Here is a 17,407-nt window from a genome sequence, read left to right as displayed (position 1 = left end):
TACAGGAGGGGATACCCCATAAAAAAAACGCCAATGCTTGGGAAGATCATGGGTCCCAGGGGGTAACTTACTACTGTCCTTTAGCTAAATTGACATGGTATTAAACTGCCTTCCAAACACTCTTGTTTTATACCAATAGACAAAGGCTACTCAGATTGAATGAGAGAGAGCTCTCTCTGTAGTTCACCAACTGCAGTTAATACAGTTAATGGCTGTTCAAGGTGCTGAGAGCAAGTGTTCCATGCGTGTTCAGCTCTAAACAGGACACACTATTACCTCCAAGGCTCAGGAAAGATGGAGGAAGGGAGCAGGATCACAAGGAATGTAAGAGCTTGAAGCTAGGAGAAAGGAACAGTGAAATACCATTTCTGGTCTGGACTCAGCCATGATCACCATCTCCTGTCAGCAGCTCCCTGCTCTGGGCCTGTACGAGGCTGGGCCTGTCAACAGCCAGCAGAGGATGGGAGAAAGAGTCATGGGGCCCTATCCCTCCTTGCTGAACTATTGGCTACCGATAGATTCAGGAGAATCCCTCCTTGCTGAACTGCCAGCTACTGAATCAGAAAAAGGAAAAAGACATTGTCTTTAGCTGTGAGCCAGGCAGGCTCCATTGAACAGTTTTGAACCCATGAACATCTGAATCAGAAAAAAGAAAAAGACATTGTCTTTAGCTGTGAGCCAGGCAGGCTCCATTGAACAGTTTTGAACCCATGAACATAGAAACAGCCCTGGTAAAGCTCAGTGAGTCCTAAAAACAAAGCTAAGAGCCACGAATGAGGGATTTGTAGGGAGGAATGGGGAGGGGGTGGAGCTTAAATGGGGTTACTGAAGGTAATCTGAATACATTATATGCATGCCTGGAATTGTCAAAGAACAAATTTAACAAAAACTGTAAAATAAACTAAAGCAACAGGTTATAGGGAAGCAGCTGGGACAACATTCTAGCATTGCTCCAGAGAGCTGTTCTAAGGGACATACTTTTCCAAGTCAGTTTTAGAACAAGCTAGTCAATATCAATAAACAAAACTGTGTCTTCTTTGTTCTTTTGGTTAGTTAAATGTGTGTTACTTAGGTTAAAGATATGTGGAGATTTTATCTGTTTGTGTCCATGTTACAGGTTTCCAGTTTGATTTCACAGCGATTACGGATTATAGTCCATGGACTCTGGACATTTGAAATGTTTGGGGATTTGGTTTGTGGCTCACCACAGTCAATTTTGGTAAAGTGTTCACTGTGCACTTGAAAACAATCTGTATTCTGCGATTATTGAGTGGGTTTTCCCAAATGTGGCAGGTGACTTTTATTAATTTCATTGTTCAAATCTTCCTTTCTTAATGGTTTTCATCTGTTCTATCAGACGCCAAGAAAGGTACTCAAGCCAGCTATCTGTGGTAATGAGTTTGTTTCTTAGTCCTTTTAATTCTGTGACAATGTTCTTCATGTATATTTAGCAACTACTGCCAGGTAGGTTTTAAGTATTGTTTTGGCAGATCCATCTCATTCATTATGAAATTCTCCTCTCCCTGCTTACTTGTCTCTCTCTCTCTGATATTAGGATAGTTATAGCAACTTTTAGGGTGGTAGTTTGCACACTGCACCATTCTCTGTCTTTCAGTTCTTGGTGTGTGTGTGTGTGTGTGTGTGTGTGTGTGTGTGTGTGTGTGTGTAACACTAATGGAACATAGGGCTTCATGCAAGTAAATGTCCTAACTCATTGAGCTATGTTCCCTAGCCCACTTTACTTAAGACAGGCTGTCTCGATTTTGGCCAGGCTTGCCTTGAACTCACTCTGTCCCCATGCAGATTTGAACTTGTACTCTTCCTGCCCCAGCATCCAAGAATCAAGGATTACAGGCCTCCATGAACAGGCCTGCCTTTCAACATTTCTTTTTTCCCAATATTTATACTGCATGTCTGTCTTCTAAGTAATATGTCGTTGAAACGTAATAAATTAAATGAAATAAGCAATATGTAGTCTAAAAACTCTAATCTGGAGCTCCATTTTTTACATGTGGTGCTAACTAATAAATTCCTCTGGAAATCCACCATCATAGCTGCTGTTCACTTCACCTGCTGGGTTTCTCCTTTCCTGTCACTAGCATGCTGTACCATTCATTGCCATGCTGCATTTCTGAGCACTTGAAACTGTTCCCAGGAATGAAATCAGTGGCACTGGACTGCTCTCAGAGGACCCAGGACTCTGCAAAAATGACGAATTATTTCTCATCCCAAGATTATCAAGAAAAAGTATAGCAGGCAGTGAGCAAAATTTTAAAAGTTCTTTTTAAAGCTCCCTGGAAAATCTGATGGACAACATCGTCTTACAGCTTTTGATGGCAGACATGGAAAACATGACCTTAGAAATTTCTATAGGATCTACCTGTCTTCTGTCTTCTTTCCTGTTTTTGCATGCCCACACATGCATGTGATGCATGTGTGTGTGTGTGTGTGTGTGTGTGTGTGTGTGTGTTATGTACATGTACAAGCAAACATGGAAGGCACCATGTGTCTTATTTGGCCACTCTCCACCTTACTCCCTTGAGACAGGGTCTCTCATTGAATCTGAAGCTACATTGGTGGCCAGCAAGTCCCAGTAATCCTTGTTTTTGCCCCTACCCCAGCATTGGAGTTACAGGCACACATAGCCATGCCCCAGACTTTCTTTACATGGTTGCTGAGTATTTGAACTCAGGTCCTGATGCTTATACAGAAAGTTCTCTTACCTGCTGAGCCATCTCCACAGTTTTCTTAACACTTGTTCTGTGTCTGCACACAGCCTAGGGGCTGTCCCTTTAAGGCACAGAATGGCTGGCTGTCTCAGCCAGGAAGTTCAGTTTTACAAGGCACAATGGTAAATATGTGTCTTCACATGTCTGAGATGCCTAGACTTAGACATGCAAATGCACCAGAAACCCTCTTCCTTGTCAGGCCAGGGCTTTGCCAGCCGGAACCCCAAGGCCTGGAGTAGAAATGTCTGCACCAGCTCCATTCTCTGCAGCTTGCCTCCATTAGAAGACTAGTGTGTTTCTGTTTACACTATGCATATAGATCTTTAGTTATCTCTCAGAGGCCATATGATGTGTGCCAAAACTACTCAGTCACCATGCACTGGGGGTTTGTTTTCATTTTATTGTAAGTCACTGTGGCTTAGAGGTTACAAAGTCACCTTGAACAGTTCTGAACCATTGTTTGCTATAGGAAAGGGGGTTATCACAGGAGCCCCCAATACTGCTACAGAGTGCACCTTAACCTCTTTTGAAGTATATAGAGCTTCGAGCTGTTTGAGATTTGAAATTAGCATATCAGTTTTACTTTCCACAGTCAAATGCAGAAAAAGAAGTTTGAGGGTACATCAACAAACAACATTTCACTGTACGCAAGAAAAGGTTCTACAGTGAAAGAAATCCAAAATAAATCAAGGGGAAATACTTTGTTAACTGGACACATTTAAAAAACAAAACAAAACAAAACCACACACATTTTAGTGTGACCTTCTACCAAAATAAGAATGACAAACCAACAGCTATGCCCTAAGGTGAGTAGAGACATTTTAGCTACAAATCGCATTACAGATAAAATGCACAGATGGTGGTGTGCTCAGAAAAATAAATATTAACTTGAGACTTGTTTTTCTGTTTCTCCTATAATTCTTTAACAAGACCTTTTGTTGGGAACAGAATTCTGAGGAGTTTCTGTTTGTTTGCTTGTTTTCACTTAGCCTGAAGGTTTTAAAAACACACCATTTTTAAAATTACAAACTGAAACTCTCAGACCATTTAGTGTGCACAGGACCCTTGCTACTCAAGGTGCTTGGCGGCCACTGGGCACTCACCGCTCAGCAGTCAGAATGCGTTGGATACTGAGTCTGGAGCAAGGGTTCCACTTTCTGCTTCCAAGACTTTCTTCAGAGTAAGGCGCTCCCATGCATCCCACCCTGGGGTTGGCTTCCTCTCTCCCCAGAGGCCCCCAAGCAACTGTCACAGCCCATGGCATCTCTTCAAGCTTGAGGAAGAGGCTCAGGGCCAACAGCATGGGGAGCATTCCCAGCAATGCTCCCTTCCCTTGGCTCCAGGACACTGCCAGGGGGCTCTGGGGTCATCTGAGAATTACTCCTGGGAGCAATACAGTTACCAATCCATCTGGGAATTGGTATCTCTGGGTAGCTTACACACTAAGAGCCATTTTTAAGATGGGGTCTCCACACCAACTTCAGCCAGGGTTATGCTTTTGTCAAAGCTGGGGTCCTAAGAGGCACTGACACCCACAGGAGACACAGCACCCCACTTCTAACGTCTCCCTTGATCCTTACTCCAACCCAGTAAGGCAGTAGAGTAGATCGGGCAGAGGCACTGTGCAGAGAAGGCGCACTGTGGGGACAAGTGCCTAGGCCCAAAGTGGCCCCTGAGCCTGGAAGCCTGTCCTTCCCTGTGGTTCTGCAACTGCCCTCTGGCCACTTAAAACACTTTTGGAAGATGAGGTGCTATTGTGGCCAAATACCTGGGTAAAGTGGGTTTCCTGAGCCACTTGTCAAACCATCCTGAACAGGGAGAGGTGGGAAGGTGAGAACATTCAGACAAAACGAGTTCCTGAGAAAGTCAACCACTTCAAATTCTATAAGGAGGGGACACAGGAAGAATGAACACCTGCCTAGAGAAACCTCTGGCCTCCCCTGCCAGCCTGAGTCTGGTTGTGGGGAAACCCATGGGTATCCCACTTTTGAACATTTTATCACAAGGCAGGATGACTTTAGTTGGAGACCAGCTTGGGTAACATAGGAAACTCCAATCTAAAAAATAAAATAAAACAAAGGGCAAACTGGGGTCTCTGTGTGTCGGGGAGCAGGCTACCCAATGTCCTGGCAGCACACTGTGCCATGGGAGTTCCAGAGCTTCAAGCTAGCGGCTGTGCTGACCATTGGGAATGAGATGCCTGTTGGTACCAAGGCCATTCTTCAGGTAATCTGTCCCTTTGCCTTTGGTGCCCTCCTCTTCTTCCTCTTCCTCTTCCTCTTCATCATCACTTCTCACGTCCTGAATGCTCTAGACAAAGCAATGAATGGGCTGTGAGTGACAGCAATCTAGGAGAAAATTTTCATGAATTGCACACATACAGGTCGAGGTTTGAAAGCTAGCTCCTGTTAAAGAACCCAATACCCACATGGCTGCATTCACAGAGGCACAAACAGCACAAGTCAGACACAGATTTTAAAGGCTGAAAAAATTTGGGACTGGAGAGCAGGCTCAGTAGTTTAGAATACTGTGTTTCTTGCAGAGTCTCAGATTCAAGTCCCAGCATTCACATGGTGGTTCACAGCCATCTGTAACTCCAGTTACAGGGAATCTGATGCTATCCTCTGGCCTCCATGGGCACCACACACACACATACACACACACACACACACACACACACACACACAGAGAGAGAGAGAGAGAGAGAGAGAGAGTATACATACATGCATTCACAACAAAATAAATCTAAAAAATGTTTTAAAAATGAAAATTTGATTATAGCAATGGCTACACAATTCTATATACTCAAACTCATAACTCAAACCCAACAGGAAAAGCTCAGGTTAGTGAGGTGGCTCAGCAGTCTGAAGACCTGAGTTTAATGCCTAGGCCCCACATTATAAAAGGAGAGAACTGACTCCAAGTATTCCTGACTCATATATGCCCACCATGGAGCACACCCCCACATAAATGTAATTTTAAAGTGTCCATTTTGTTAATAATATGTGCATTTTTTCTTTAGAAAGCAAACACTGAACAAAAGCCTGGGCATGGGCTCTTTCCCTTTGAGTTACTGGTTGGGGTAGGGATGGGGGTCCCGACCTGAACAATACAGACTATTGCTGTTGTATTTAGCCATCCACAGAACTAGTGGGTAACAGCCCGTTGCTGAAGACAATATCCACTCCCATCACAGGGTTTGGAAAACTCGGGCTGGGACTGACCTGGAGTCGGGAAGGCCAGCTTTCACAGTGCTGGGCACAAGGTGCTGGGCAGGCTGCCAGGAGAGAAAGGCAGCAGCAGTCTTGCCAGCTGTGAACCTTCTATAAGGACAGTTCATCTGGCCAGGTGCCGGGTGCCCGTTGGCACAATAGTGGCCTGAGTGTTGTGGGGGGGGGAGGCAACAACTATCTGATTGGATTTAAAGGTGCTTGTCAGGAAGGAACTCAAGCTTGCTACTGTAAACTTGTCAAAGGATGCATGGGGAGAGCCCACTACGATCATCTTGCCAAGTGTTATAGAGTAGCCAACTGTCTTCTAAATATTTATTCTGAAACCCAAAGATTAGCCCAGCTCACACACCATGTCAGAGGGGCTTCTTTTTGCAGTGGATTGAGGTGAACTCAGAAAACCACAAATGATCAAAGCTTAGGGAATAGGTGACTGTGGAATGCTCGTACCCAAACAGGACAACTATATCGCATCTCCTCTCTCCAGGGCTCAGGGACCATCATAGAAGAGGGTATAGAAGACTGTAAGAGCCCCAGGTGAGAGACAAGTCTTCTGGACATGACAGACATTGCATTTACAAGCTCTGAATAGCTCTGTCTGTGGGCATGAGACCCGCACATGGTCTGTCTAGTCAATAGTCCAGCATGTATGGGTGGTGGGTTTCACAAGGCTCCACACTTAGTTGAGAAGCTATAAGCAGTAGGTAGCTACCAAGGAAGAAAAAGTCAGTTTTCCTCAGGGGCCAGGTCCTTGATAATTTACCCATGCTACAGTAGACTGCCCTACACCGATGTGTATATAGGCAACACTAGTGGGCTCAATGGGCTTTGGATCAATGAATAGGTAGGTATATATATATAATAAATAGATGGATAGATAGACAGATAGATGATAGATGGATGGATGGATGATGGGTAGGGAAGTAGGTAGGTAGGTAGGTGGGTAGGCAGATAGATAATCAGACAGACAGACAGACAGAGGACATAAGTTTGGAAGAGAGATAAAGGGGAGCCTGAAAGGAGTTCACAGGGGGAATTACAGGTGGATTTAATTAAAAAATACATTCACATATATAAAAGAGAAAAACAAAGAGAAAAATTAAAGGAAACACAATGGTTTTTTCTAAGTAAAGTATTAGTCACTGGGCATCTAGTTTTCAGGATAATTTTATTGCCAAGAATTGGAGTGTTTTCTCCTCTTGAAGTATAGAAAGTTTCTTCAGCAGCAATTCTTAACTGAGCTTGTGCTTCTTCTTCTAGCTTCTTAAAGGGAGTCTAGCTTCTTATGGGAATCCAGCAAGGAAATCTCCTAGAATGACACTGCTCCTGGGGAGCAGGATGGAACTTCTACCAACCAGGCCTTGGTGTGAAAAAGAACTCGGAAAGTCTAGTGCCCGATGTCGCCTCAGATCACCTCTTAACCATCCTACTGCCTTTCTTAAATTTAGCTTAGAAGAAGGAGAAAATTCACTAAAGGCAAGCTGTCTTCCTCACGTTTTTTCGAGATCTGCAGATCTGGAGGGACAGGCAACTGTATTCTGAATTTTCCAGAAATGCCAGGGTGCATGTAGTCAAAAGACTGGTATTCTGTTTTGTTCAGAACCTCACAGTTCCCGAAAACAGGATAGTAAGAACAAAACTGCCTAACACACACGTCAGTCTTTTCATTAGAGAAAGTTTGTGACTATGAAGGCACAAGCATCTGTCAACTATGTTATGTCATGTGCACATTTCACATGGCAATGTACAAAAATGTCTTTCATTGTTTGCTTTTATGATGGGGGCATTGTGCTATTATTTGAAATTATGTTTAGAGATGGATTACATGGCCTAGGATTGAACTGCAGGCTAGTAAAGGCTTGTGTGTCTAGTTGAATTGAGAATCACTGACTCTAACAAATCAGAGGTCAGATAGGAGTCCTGTGGATTTCCTGCAGATAAGACTGCTAGATTTGATAAGCAGGTGTTTGTGTGCTATATATAAGATGCAACAATACAGATTGAGAAATGTGTTGTTCAAATAGCAATGCTCTTTCCCAGGGGCACGCTGGACTGAGCAGTTAGTATGAACAGTAAGATTCCCTGTCAGATCACTGAGTATCAGAACCATACTATTTGCTTTAATAGACAGGATTAATGCTGGTGAGTATATGAGGGTTGGAATAAGGAAGTGACTTTAACAAAGCCACTGCACAGCTTAGAGCCAGGCAGGGCATAAACATGGTGCTCTACAGTCCCCTGCTGGACAAAGCCTGGTGGTGTAAGTGCTGATAGAGAAAGCAGCCCCAGGAGGCCTGTGACCCAGCCCTTTCCTCCCTGCCTGTCTGGCTGTCTCCTAGCCCCTCCTCACACCCATCCTGACCTTGCCCTTGGTACCATCAGGATTGGCCTTTAGGAAAAAAATTAAAATAGAGAAAATAAGCCCTAGTAAATGATTCTTATTAGGTTAGACAACCACAGACATGTTCATTGTATTTCAATTAAAATGGGTGTTCATTAGGGTATGGAAGAGCATGCCTGTAACACTAGCACTCAGGAGGCAGATGGATCTCCATGAGTTCAAGGCCAGCCTGGTCTACAGAGAAAGTTCCATGTCAGCCAAAGCTACATAATGAGATGCTGTCTCAAAAACCAAACAACAAACATTGAAAAAGATGTTTGAGAGCTAGGAGATGTCTCAATGGTTAAAACACTTGCTGAATAAGCCTTGCGATCTGAGTTCAGATCCCCAAAACCTACATAAAGCCAGAGACAGAAACTAGTCTGTTACCTCTGTGTTCCTATGGCAAGGTGGGAGGTGGAGGCAGGGGACTCCCTAGAATCGTGTGGGCCAGCCAGCCTGGCTTATGCAGTGTCTCAAACAAGGTGGAAGGTGAGGCTGGACACCTGAAGCTGTTCTCAAACCTCCACATATATGCTGTGGCATGTGCAAACACACATACACACAAATGGTGAAGATTTAGGAGTAGATTTTTACAACATATTCATGACTTACAGGGCACCATTTGAACAGACATTGGCTAAGGGGTGCTAGAAAAATGAAACTTCTCCAATTCTCCAATGAGCTGGAGTTAGAAAAGCTTAAAATAAGGACCACAATCTGTAGGAAAGAAATCACAACTGCAATGCTTTCCAGCAACTAAAATGCCTAATAGAAATACAAACCCAAATATTTTTGTGTAGGGGGCCCACATATGCACACATATGGTAAAGATTGGTGTTCTAGAACACTAACTGTGTGCTTTGAGTATCAATGCTTGCCTTGCAATCTTGGAACCAACCAACTCCATTTATTTTACCATGCTTCTCACTTGTGTTCCAACTGAAATACTAGGTTCTGTTTTGGGGCTACTAGAACTTGTCTCATTGGCCTTGGAGCTTCTACAAATCACTAAAGGACAAAAAAAAAAAAAAAAAAAAGGTATCATATACTGAAGAGCAGAGAGCGGATCTGTGCTTCAGCAGCCAAAGGGCTGTAGGGGCTCTGCATGGGCCCTATGCTCACCAAGGCATATGGGCACATGTGTTCCTCATCTGCTAACCCCCACCCCAAGGTCTTGGCAATCCCTGCTTTCTGTTACTATTCTGATCACTTGAGATCACTTCTCAAATTAGCAAAAATCATTCTAGCATTCAGTTGACCTTTCTCCAAAAATGGTCTTGGTCCTCTAAAATCACAATTGAAGATGGATGAATATCAATTTTTCCGGGTCTTTTAACAAGCTCCCTGCAACAAAGCCCCTTTATTCTCACAAAAGGCTCAGGAGGAATTTGAGGTGGGGTCCGAGTTGCTGGCTTTGACAACTGACCTCTGCCATCCTCATATCACTAAACTCCCTGACAACATGGGCTTACCATGTTGCATTCAGAGGATAGACATGAAATCATAGTCACTACGAAGGAAACCCAAGGTCAGTGTCAGAGCATCCCACACAGTAGCAGAAAAAGCCTAGGCTTGACTTTCTGGTTTAAGGCCCATCCAAAGCAACATTGTTCCTCATGCTCTAGAAGCGGGGGGCATAAAGATGAACATAGTCAAAGACTAGCTCATCCGGAGTCTTGAGGGTCAAGCTTTCAGTCTTTGGCATGGGAGTGTCAAATTTCCCCACAGCTACTTATTAAAGAGACTGCCCTTTCCTTATTGAGTGGTCTCATTAGCAGAATTATTCACCCAGGGTGTGCTCTGACACCAGTGGTGTGCACACCAGCTTCATGGCCTGTCATGTCTGCTTTCCTAGGTGTGTGTCTGTGGTAAGTCTGGAAATCTGGAAGGAACATCTCCAGTTTTGCTCCTTTCAAGGTTACTTAGCTGCAGTGTTTGGATGGACATGGCCTCAAGAATGACCTGGTCAAAGCTCCTTATTTGCAGAAGGGTGAAAAAAACAGGCAGCTTTTGTGCTTTCTCTTCAGGCTCAGTGGCAGAGACAAAAGTTTCTTTTATTATACTGCCCCAACTCACTGATGTAAAGCACGAGGCTTTTATTTTCCTAAATTATGAACAAAGCCTAATGAAGTTATAATCAAAATTTCATTTAGCTATAATTTAATTATTGAACTATTAAATTATAATCTGTTATTTGATTTATTGCTAATTCCTGAAGCAGTTCTTTCACTTTACTAAGACTTAGAGATTTTTGCTAGTGAGCTTCAAAGATTTGTTTTAGGGCTTGACAGACTCTGAATGGGGTCTTCAGTTTCCAAAGACAGTAAAAACTGGAGATTTCAGGCCCTTCCTGGTGACACAGCTTGGGGACAGCACAGCCCGCAGCACACTCTCTCCCTCCCTCCCTCCCTCCTTCCCTTCCTCCATCAGTCCCCCATTTCTGTCCATCCTTCCTCCCCCCCTCCCTCCCTTCTTTCCTTTCTCTTTCTGTCTTTCCCTCCCTTCCTCACTCCTCCCCCCTTCTCTCTCTCCCTTCCTCCCTTTCTTCCCAAACCAAACAAAAGGAACCGGGTTTCTGCACACCCTTTGGAAAAAGCACCCCTCTGGTGGTCATCAGCTAGTGACGGGTACAGAATGACTTCACTATATAAATACAATTTGCTCCGGAGATGAACTCTCAGAATTGCAGTCTTTTCTAAATGGCGACCAACTCAAGAAGTTGAAGGCTCACTTTGTCAAACTGGCAACCATGGACAAGTCTGGTTTAAAAACAAACAAACAAAAAACAAGTTGAAGAGAATGAAGGAAGGAGTCTTGAAACATCCTTTGGTAGTGTCCAGTAAATCTGCCTGGCAATTCTAGTCGTGATGTCCACAGCCACGCCCACCAGGAAGCACAGCAATATGAATAAAGAGGAGACAGGAAAGGACAGGTGCAGCGTACTGGATACTAGACAACACTTGTGGAAAGTAAAAACAATGCATGTGCCTATGCCCAAAGTCATAATACAAAAACACAGGCGGAAACACACTGACCTCAAGAGTGCACACCTCTTCAGAGGAAGACTGGAGGGGGGGTGGGGGGGAACACAGTAGAATGACCTGACCTATCTTTCTTTGCTATTTTCTCCTCAGTGATTTCATCACATCCATAGCAGACATTTGATTATTTATTCAGCAAGTGAGAAAGTGAAGAAATGAATCTATAACCCAGCAAAACTGAAGCCCCATTTAAATATAGATGACTTACAAATTAATATCCAGAACCAGGACCATTCCTCTGGGCTTCAAACTCAAATATTCAAGCTAGCCAGTTTCTCAGCTGTCTAACAATCACATCAAGTTCTTGTGTTCTCATCTGGTCTTCCACAGTTCAGCAAAACTGGTACCACCCCTCACTCATCAGCACACCACAAAAGCAAATCCCCCCAAAGTCCTTCTCTTATGGGAGGCTTTGTTGGCCTGTCTGCTGCACTCAGTTGGGCACTTTGATACCAGCCCTGCAATCATCAGCTTTCCAGGAATGGTCTCAACTACTTCCAACCTGTATTAAATCTCCATGACCAGGTTCCAGCTTCAGAACTTGCCTATAGCCTTGGACTGAGTGGTTCAGTGGTCAGCTGAACATGTTTTAGTCCCTTGACACCAACTGATTTGCAGAGCTTGGCAGCCAGACTTGTGACAGATACTTCCTGCTGGACAGTGTCACTTTCCCATCTCAGAGGAGCAAGGCAGCTATTGTTGGCATGATTTCTGAATAAGGATAATTCAGAAATCTCATGCCTGGTCATTATTTGAAGCTGATCTGTACCAGAAATTCCCAACCCAGGAGCCACAGAAGGTGTGGAAGGGATGCTGAGTCATTGGTCCTCTGGTCCCTAGTCCTCTGGGCATCCAGAGTTGCTGTGCTCATTTCTTCCTGCTTTGGGTGAGTATGTCCCACCTCAGTTTACCCCAGTGTGCCAGATGTGTGCATCTGCTTTCAGGAGCCATGGATGAAGGTTGGAAGATAGTATCTTAGGCTCTGACTACAAGGCTGAATGAAGCTGTTCCAACAAGAAGAAACCTTGGTCCATTTTCTTCTAGGAGGAAATCTCCCTCATAAATGTACCAGCTAGACTTGGAGACAAGAAGCTGCTTGGCAAACAGCTGGATCCTGTGCTCCCTGCAGACAGCAAGGGGCATGCCTGCTGGGGCAAGTGAGAGCAGCTAGCACCAGTGTGACCGGCTCTGCATGACACCCAACAAGTTTCTACCTGAAGTTTAAGTAGGAGTGGCAGTGAACGGTGGTATAATTTTTAGTACAGTTTGATTCAAGAATGTATATGTTTCATTAATTATACCTGCTGTATCTATTAGTTAAGGCCTGATCTGTATTTCACAAAATTATCTGCAAGAAAACCAAACCAAACAAACTGGACAATGAGAAAACAACAACAAAACAACCCACACATTAATGCAACAGGTGAATGCTGCAAATGAGTCATCTCTGCCTACAGGGCTTCCACACTCTCAAGGCTGCAATAAAATCATAACTGTGCTTTTGAAGCACTGTAACTAAACTCGGTGCTTGGGACTATGTGGCTTTGCAGTAATGTCAGGAGCCTGGGAGACTGGGAATGACTCATAGTGTCCCACTGCTTTGTGAATGACTCCACGTCTCTATCTGCACTTGGCAGTAAAACAAAGAACACTATAATAAGCATTTTATGCTATTTTAAAAGCAAACGCTTAGCTTACACTGTATGAAAAAAAGAGAAAGAAACAGATTTAGTCAAACAGCTCAATTTTCCAAGCTACTAGCAAAATACCTCCCTTTTTTGTTATATTACTTCTCATTATCCAAGTTGATAAGGTCACATGAAAAACAGACTGTTGCAATTTTGCTTTTTCTATTTCTCCTTGCTGGCACTCCACTAAATTTAAATTGGGTTCTTTCAACCCTGACCACAAATGGACATTTTCTTTTTGGTGATTGGAATTTTCTAGACCAATGCCTCTCAAACTTGAATGTGCATACAAATCAACTGTGGTTGTGGAAGCTCCATAGAAGCTCAGCCATGAGGCTGCGTGAGCTCTCAGGTGCTGTGTTCCTAACAGTCTTCAGGCAGTAACAAGGTTGATGGCCACAGACCCTACTTTGGCTAGCAAGGGTGTATGTTAAGCCACAAACCCTCTCTAGATTGTTTTTCTCTGTGGAAAGAAAATGTTGAAGCCCAGAGTCACCTGAACCCTTTTGAGTTCTATGGTTTCAAATTATCTTGATTTCCTTAGACCCTACACTTCTTATTAACCACCCAGTCCAAAAGAGTACATAAAACTGTAAGTATGCTTCATTTTATATAATAAATGGTTCTAAAAAGAATTTAATAAGCTAGCCATAGTGGCTCACACCTGTAATCCCAGAACTCAGTAAGCTGAGGCAGGAGGATCATAGTTTTTAACAGCCAGTCTGGGCCACATAGCCCATAGCCAAGGTAGCCTTGGCTATGGAGTGAATTCAAGGCTGGCTTGGGCTGCAGGGTGAGACTGTGTAAAAGGAAATAACAAAAATAATCATATTCTAAAAGGAATCACACTCCTGGAGCTCTGCTTCTCTCTTATGAGCTCAGGCTGCAGTTAGAGCACATATTGTTGTTGTTGTTAGTAGAAAATTCCTCTGGAACAAGAAAGTACTGCTTTTGTCCAATCATCCAAAGTGGAGAACTGTTGAAGTTGAGTCACAAAGGTCTGACCTACACATAGGTCTGATTTTAGGAAGGTGATTCAGGAAATGGAAGGACATTCACTCTCTGTGATGGAGGAGACACCAATACTCTTGCTATTCAATCTTGTGCATCTCCCTGGGATGTAAACTAGAGTCACTTCCATTGAAGGAAGAGGCTGCTGGGGATCCCAGGGTCTGGGTCTTACCTCATATGTCTTGTTGATGTAATTAGTCTGGTTTGGGGCCTGTCTGTAAGCATTCTTTTGTCAAAGTCTAACAGTTCATCCTAATGCTCTGTGGTCCACATAGCCAGTTAATCTGAAATTCTAAAGACCTCATAGTGTGAGCAGCATACCTTATTCTGTATTGTTCTTAAATATGAATACACAAAAAACATGAATACAACATATCAGTGGCTGGGGCTGTAGCTCAATGTTAGAACAACTGTCTAGCATGCATGAAGACCTGAGTTCTGTTTTCAGTTCTTCAAGAAAAAAAAAATGTAAGAAGATTGACTGAATGACTGAAGCAGAGCTGGTGAAATGATAACTTTTCTAAAAGCTTCCTTGAATCCCTTAAAAGAGTCTCACAGATGACTGACTATTACGGCCTCTGTCGCAGATGTCATGCTTCCTATTTTTGAATAAAAGGCTTAAATGATAACTTGATCAAGCAAACTAGAGCTTAGCCAGAAGAAGCTCATTAATTTCCAAGAGGCCAATACCACACATGTAGGCAATGTGGCTGGACTGTGAAACACAGGAGCCCTGGATCCATTTCTGGCTCAGTATACAATGACAGCACGAATACATACATGGGCAGCGTTGGCAGTAGACTCATCAGAAAGTCTGGTTTTGTGTTAGGTTAGATCTCAGGCTCTGTATAAAATGCAGGGTCATCAGGCAGGCAAGGGACAGCTCCACAGCATACCTTAGGAGGCATGGCAATCACCATTTGCCTGAAGAAACAGGATTGGGATTGGTGTATGGCACCGAGGCAGTGGCTGAGTGTGTTTCTCTGCTGGTAAAACCAAACACTTCAGGGACATTGCTGCTTTCAAGGCAGGGAGTAAGATACCTGTCATTAGCAGCAGTTCTAGCACAGAAGTTGAATTACATGAGGCCTTCTGGAACTCATTCCAGCTGCCTCCCTCCTACCCACCCACCAACTCTCTTTAAATAACTGCAGAAGCACCATGGCAATTTCTGGAATCAGAGAACATGGCTGAGAAGAAGAAAATCACTTCACCGATCCACCTGTCCCCACACATCCCCACAGTGCTCAGCGAAGAACTAGAAAGACCTGAACACAAGCAGGCTGGGGAAAGCAGTAGGAGAGTCACCCCCAAAGAGAAAGGAAGGCTGTGAATTCCGGGTGGAGGGGTGGGGGGCTCCACAATTCTCCCCTTAAGCCCCACAGGAAGTGTGGAACTTAAGGGGAGAACTGGATACATGTACATGTTAAGATATTATAAAAATTAATTTGCCTCTTATTTTCTTACACTCTTAATTTTTTGCATGTGTATATATTGCTGTACATGCATATATGTATGTGTGTTCATGGGAGTATAGCCACATATTATGTGTGCCATATGCAAATACACATGTTTGCATGTTAGCATGTGTATGTGGAGGCCTGAAGCTGGTATCAGGTGTCTTCCCCTTTCCCTTTGATTATTGATATAGGGTCTCAAAATTGAGCACAGAGCTTGTGGATTGTTTAGCTGTTACTAGCCAGCTTGTAATGGGGGCCCTTGCTGGCCAAAGGGCTTTATGTACTGAACCATTTTCTCCTTCTTATTACTTTTAAGCATCACTATAATGAAATGTATGTGTAGGCTGTAATCTATGTTTATTGGTCATATTGCCCTAGATGGAAAAGTCAGGAACAAAAGAAGGAGCCACCCAATCATTAGACTTCACTGGAAGCAGTCATACAGCCTCTGGGAGTATACAGCCAATTGTTACTTAGAAGACACAGCACTGTGACTTCAGCCTCTGGCTGTCACAGAACAGTGATCGACTACCTCGCTGGTTTAAACAACTAGAAAAGCTAGACATGCATATTGAACAATGGTTTTTAGATCCAGTCCACAAAAGCAGCTCAGATTGTCTTGGGAAAGGGAATGAAGGAGAGCTACAGCTCCTTGCCTTCTCAGATACAGTTTCTAAGGAGAAAGCACAGCAGAGGGCCCACAGCCCACAGGTACCGCGACACATGTTATAAAAAGATCTCTTACATTCAAAGAGACTGGAACTTTTGCTGGACCCCAGGGCTGGGTTAATAACATACCTTGAGTCCACACCTTGCGGTCACATAAAACTTAAGACTGCCATCCCACTACGTCCTTGGCCTATTTGTTTAATCTCCTTTTAAGAGAACAATGTAACAACCAGCCTTATGTACCTTGGATTTCCCATGTAATCAACTTTTATAACCTAACCTAATGGATAGCTGTAATATCATAATATTACATAATATATATTCTTCCATGATCATGGCTCAGTGTACATGAGTGTTTTGCCTACATGTATGTCTGTGCACCATATGAATGTGCCTGATACAGGAGGAGGTCAGAGGGCATCAGATCCCCCAGAACTGCAGTAATTTAGAGTGGTGAGCTGCCTACCATATGGGTGCTGAGAATTGTAGTGCATGTGTGTTTGTATGTGTGTAGTGGGTGTGTGTTTGTATGTGTGTAGTGTGTGTGTATGCGTGTAGTGTGTGTATGCATGTAGTGCATGTGTGTTTGTATGCGTGTAGTGCGTGTGTGTTTGTATGCATGTAGTGTGTGTGTTTGTATTCGTGTAGTGCATGTGTGTTTGTATGTGTGTAGTGCATGTGTGTGTGTATGTGTGTAGTGCATGTGTGTTTGTATGAGTGTAGTGCATGTGTGTTTGTATGCATGTAGTGTGTGAGTTTGTATTCGTGTAGTGCATATGTGTTTGTATGAGTGTAGTGCATGTGTGTGTGTATGTGTGTAGTGCATGTGTGTTTGTATGCGTGTAGTGCATGTGTGTTTGTATGAGTATAGTGCATGTGTGTTTGTATGCGTGTAGTGCGTGTGTGTTTGTATGAGTGTAGTGCATATGTGTGTATGTGTGTAGTGCATTTTTTTGTGGTGCATGTGTGTTTGTATGCGTGTAGTGCATGTGTGTTTGTATGCGTGTAGTGCATGTGTGTTTGTATGCGTGTAGCGCATGAGTTTGCTGGAAACAGCAGATAGGCAGAAAGCAGCTTTATAAATTAAGTATCTACCATAAATATTGGAAGCAGTGTTTGAATGTTGTTTGATAGTGTTTGTTACTGGGTCTGTTGAAGTCAGGAACTTAATCCCTTGTAAAACTCTGTTAAATTTT

At 43.5% G+C, this 17,407-nt stretch overlaps 1 protein-coding gene across 3 annotated transcripts in view; it reads right to left on the bottom strand.

The window, feature by feature from the left end:
- Positions 1–4,462: 4,462 nt before the first annotated feature.
- Lins1 (lines homolog 1) overlaps positions 4,463–17,407 on the bottom strand; it is a 132,576-nt gene continuing 119,631 nt past the window's right edge. For all 3 annotated transcript variants that reach the window (XM_051206486.1, XM_051206485.1, XM_051206487.1), the window contains one exon: positions 4,463–5,039. In XM_051206486.1, the coding sequence (XP_051062443.1) occupies positions 4,896–5,039 (144 nt within the window). In that variant the 3' untranslated portion in view covers positions 4,463–4,895. The remainder of the gene's footprint in view (positions 5,040–17,407) is intronic.

The sequence above is a fragment of the Phodopus roborovskii genome, unplaced genomic scaffold, assembly GCF_943737965.1.
Source record: "Phodopus roborovskii unplaced genomic scaffold, PHOROB, whole genome shotgun sequence".
Taxonomy (NCBI): Eukaryota; Metazoa; Chordata; class Mammalia; order Rodentia; family Cricetidae; genus Phodopus; species Phodopus roborovskii.
The sequence above is the reverse complement of the archived record's forward strand: the minus strand, read 5'-3'. Positions and strand labels throughout refer to the sequence as shown.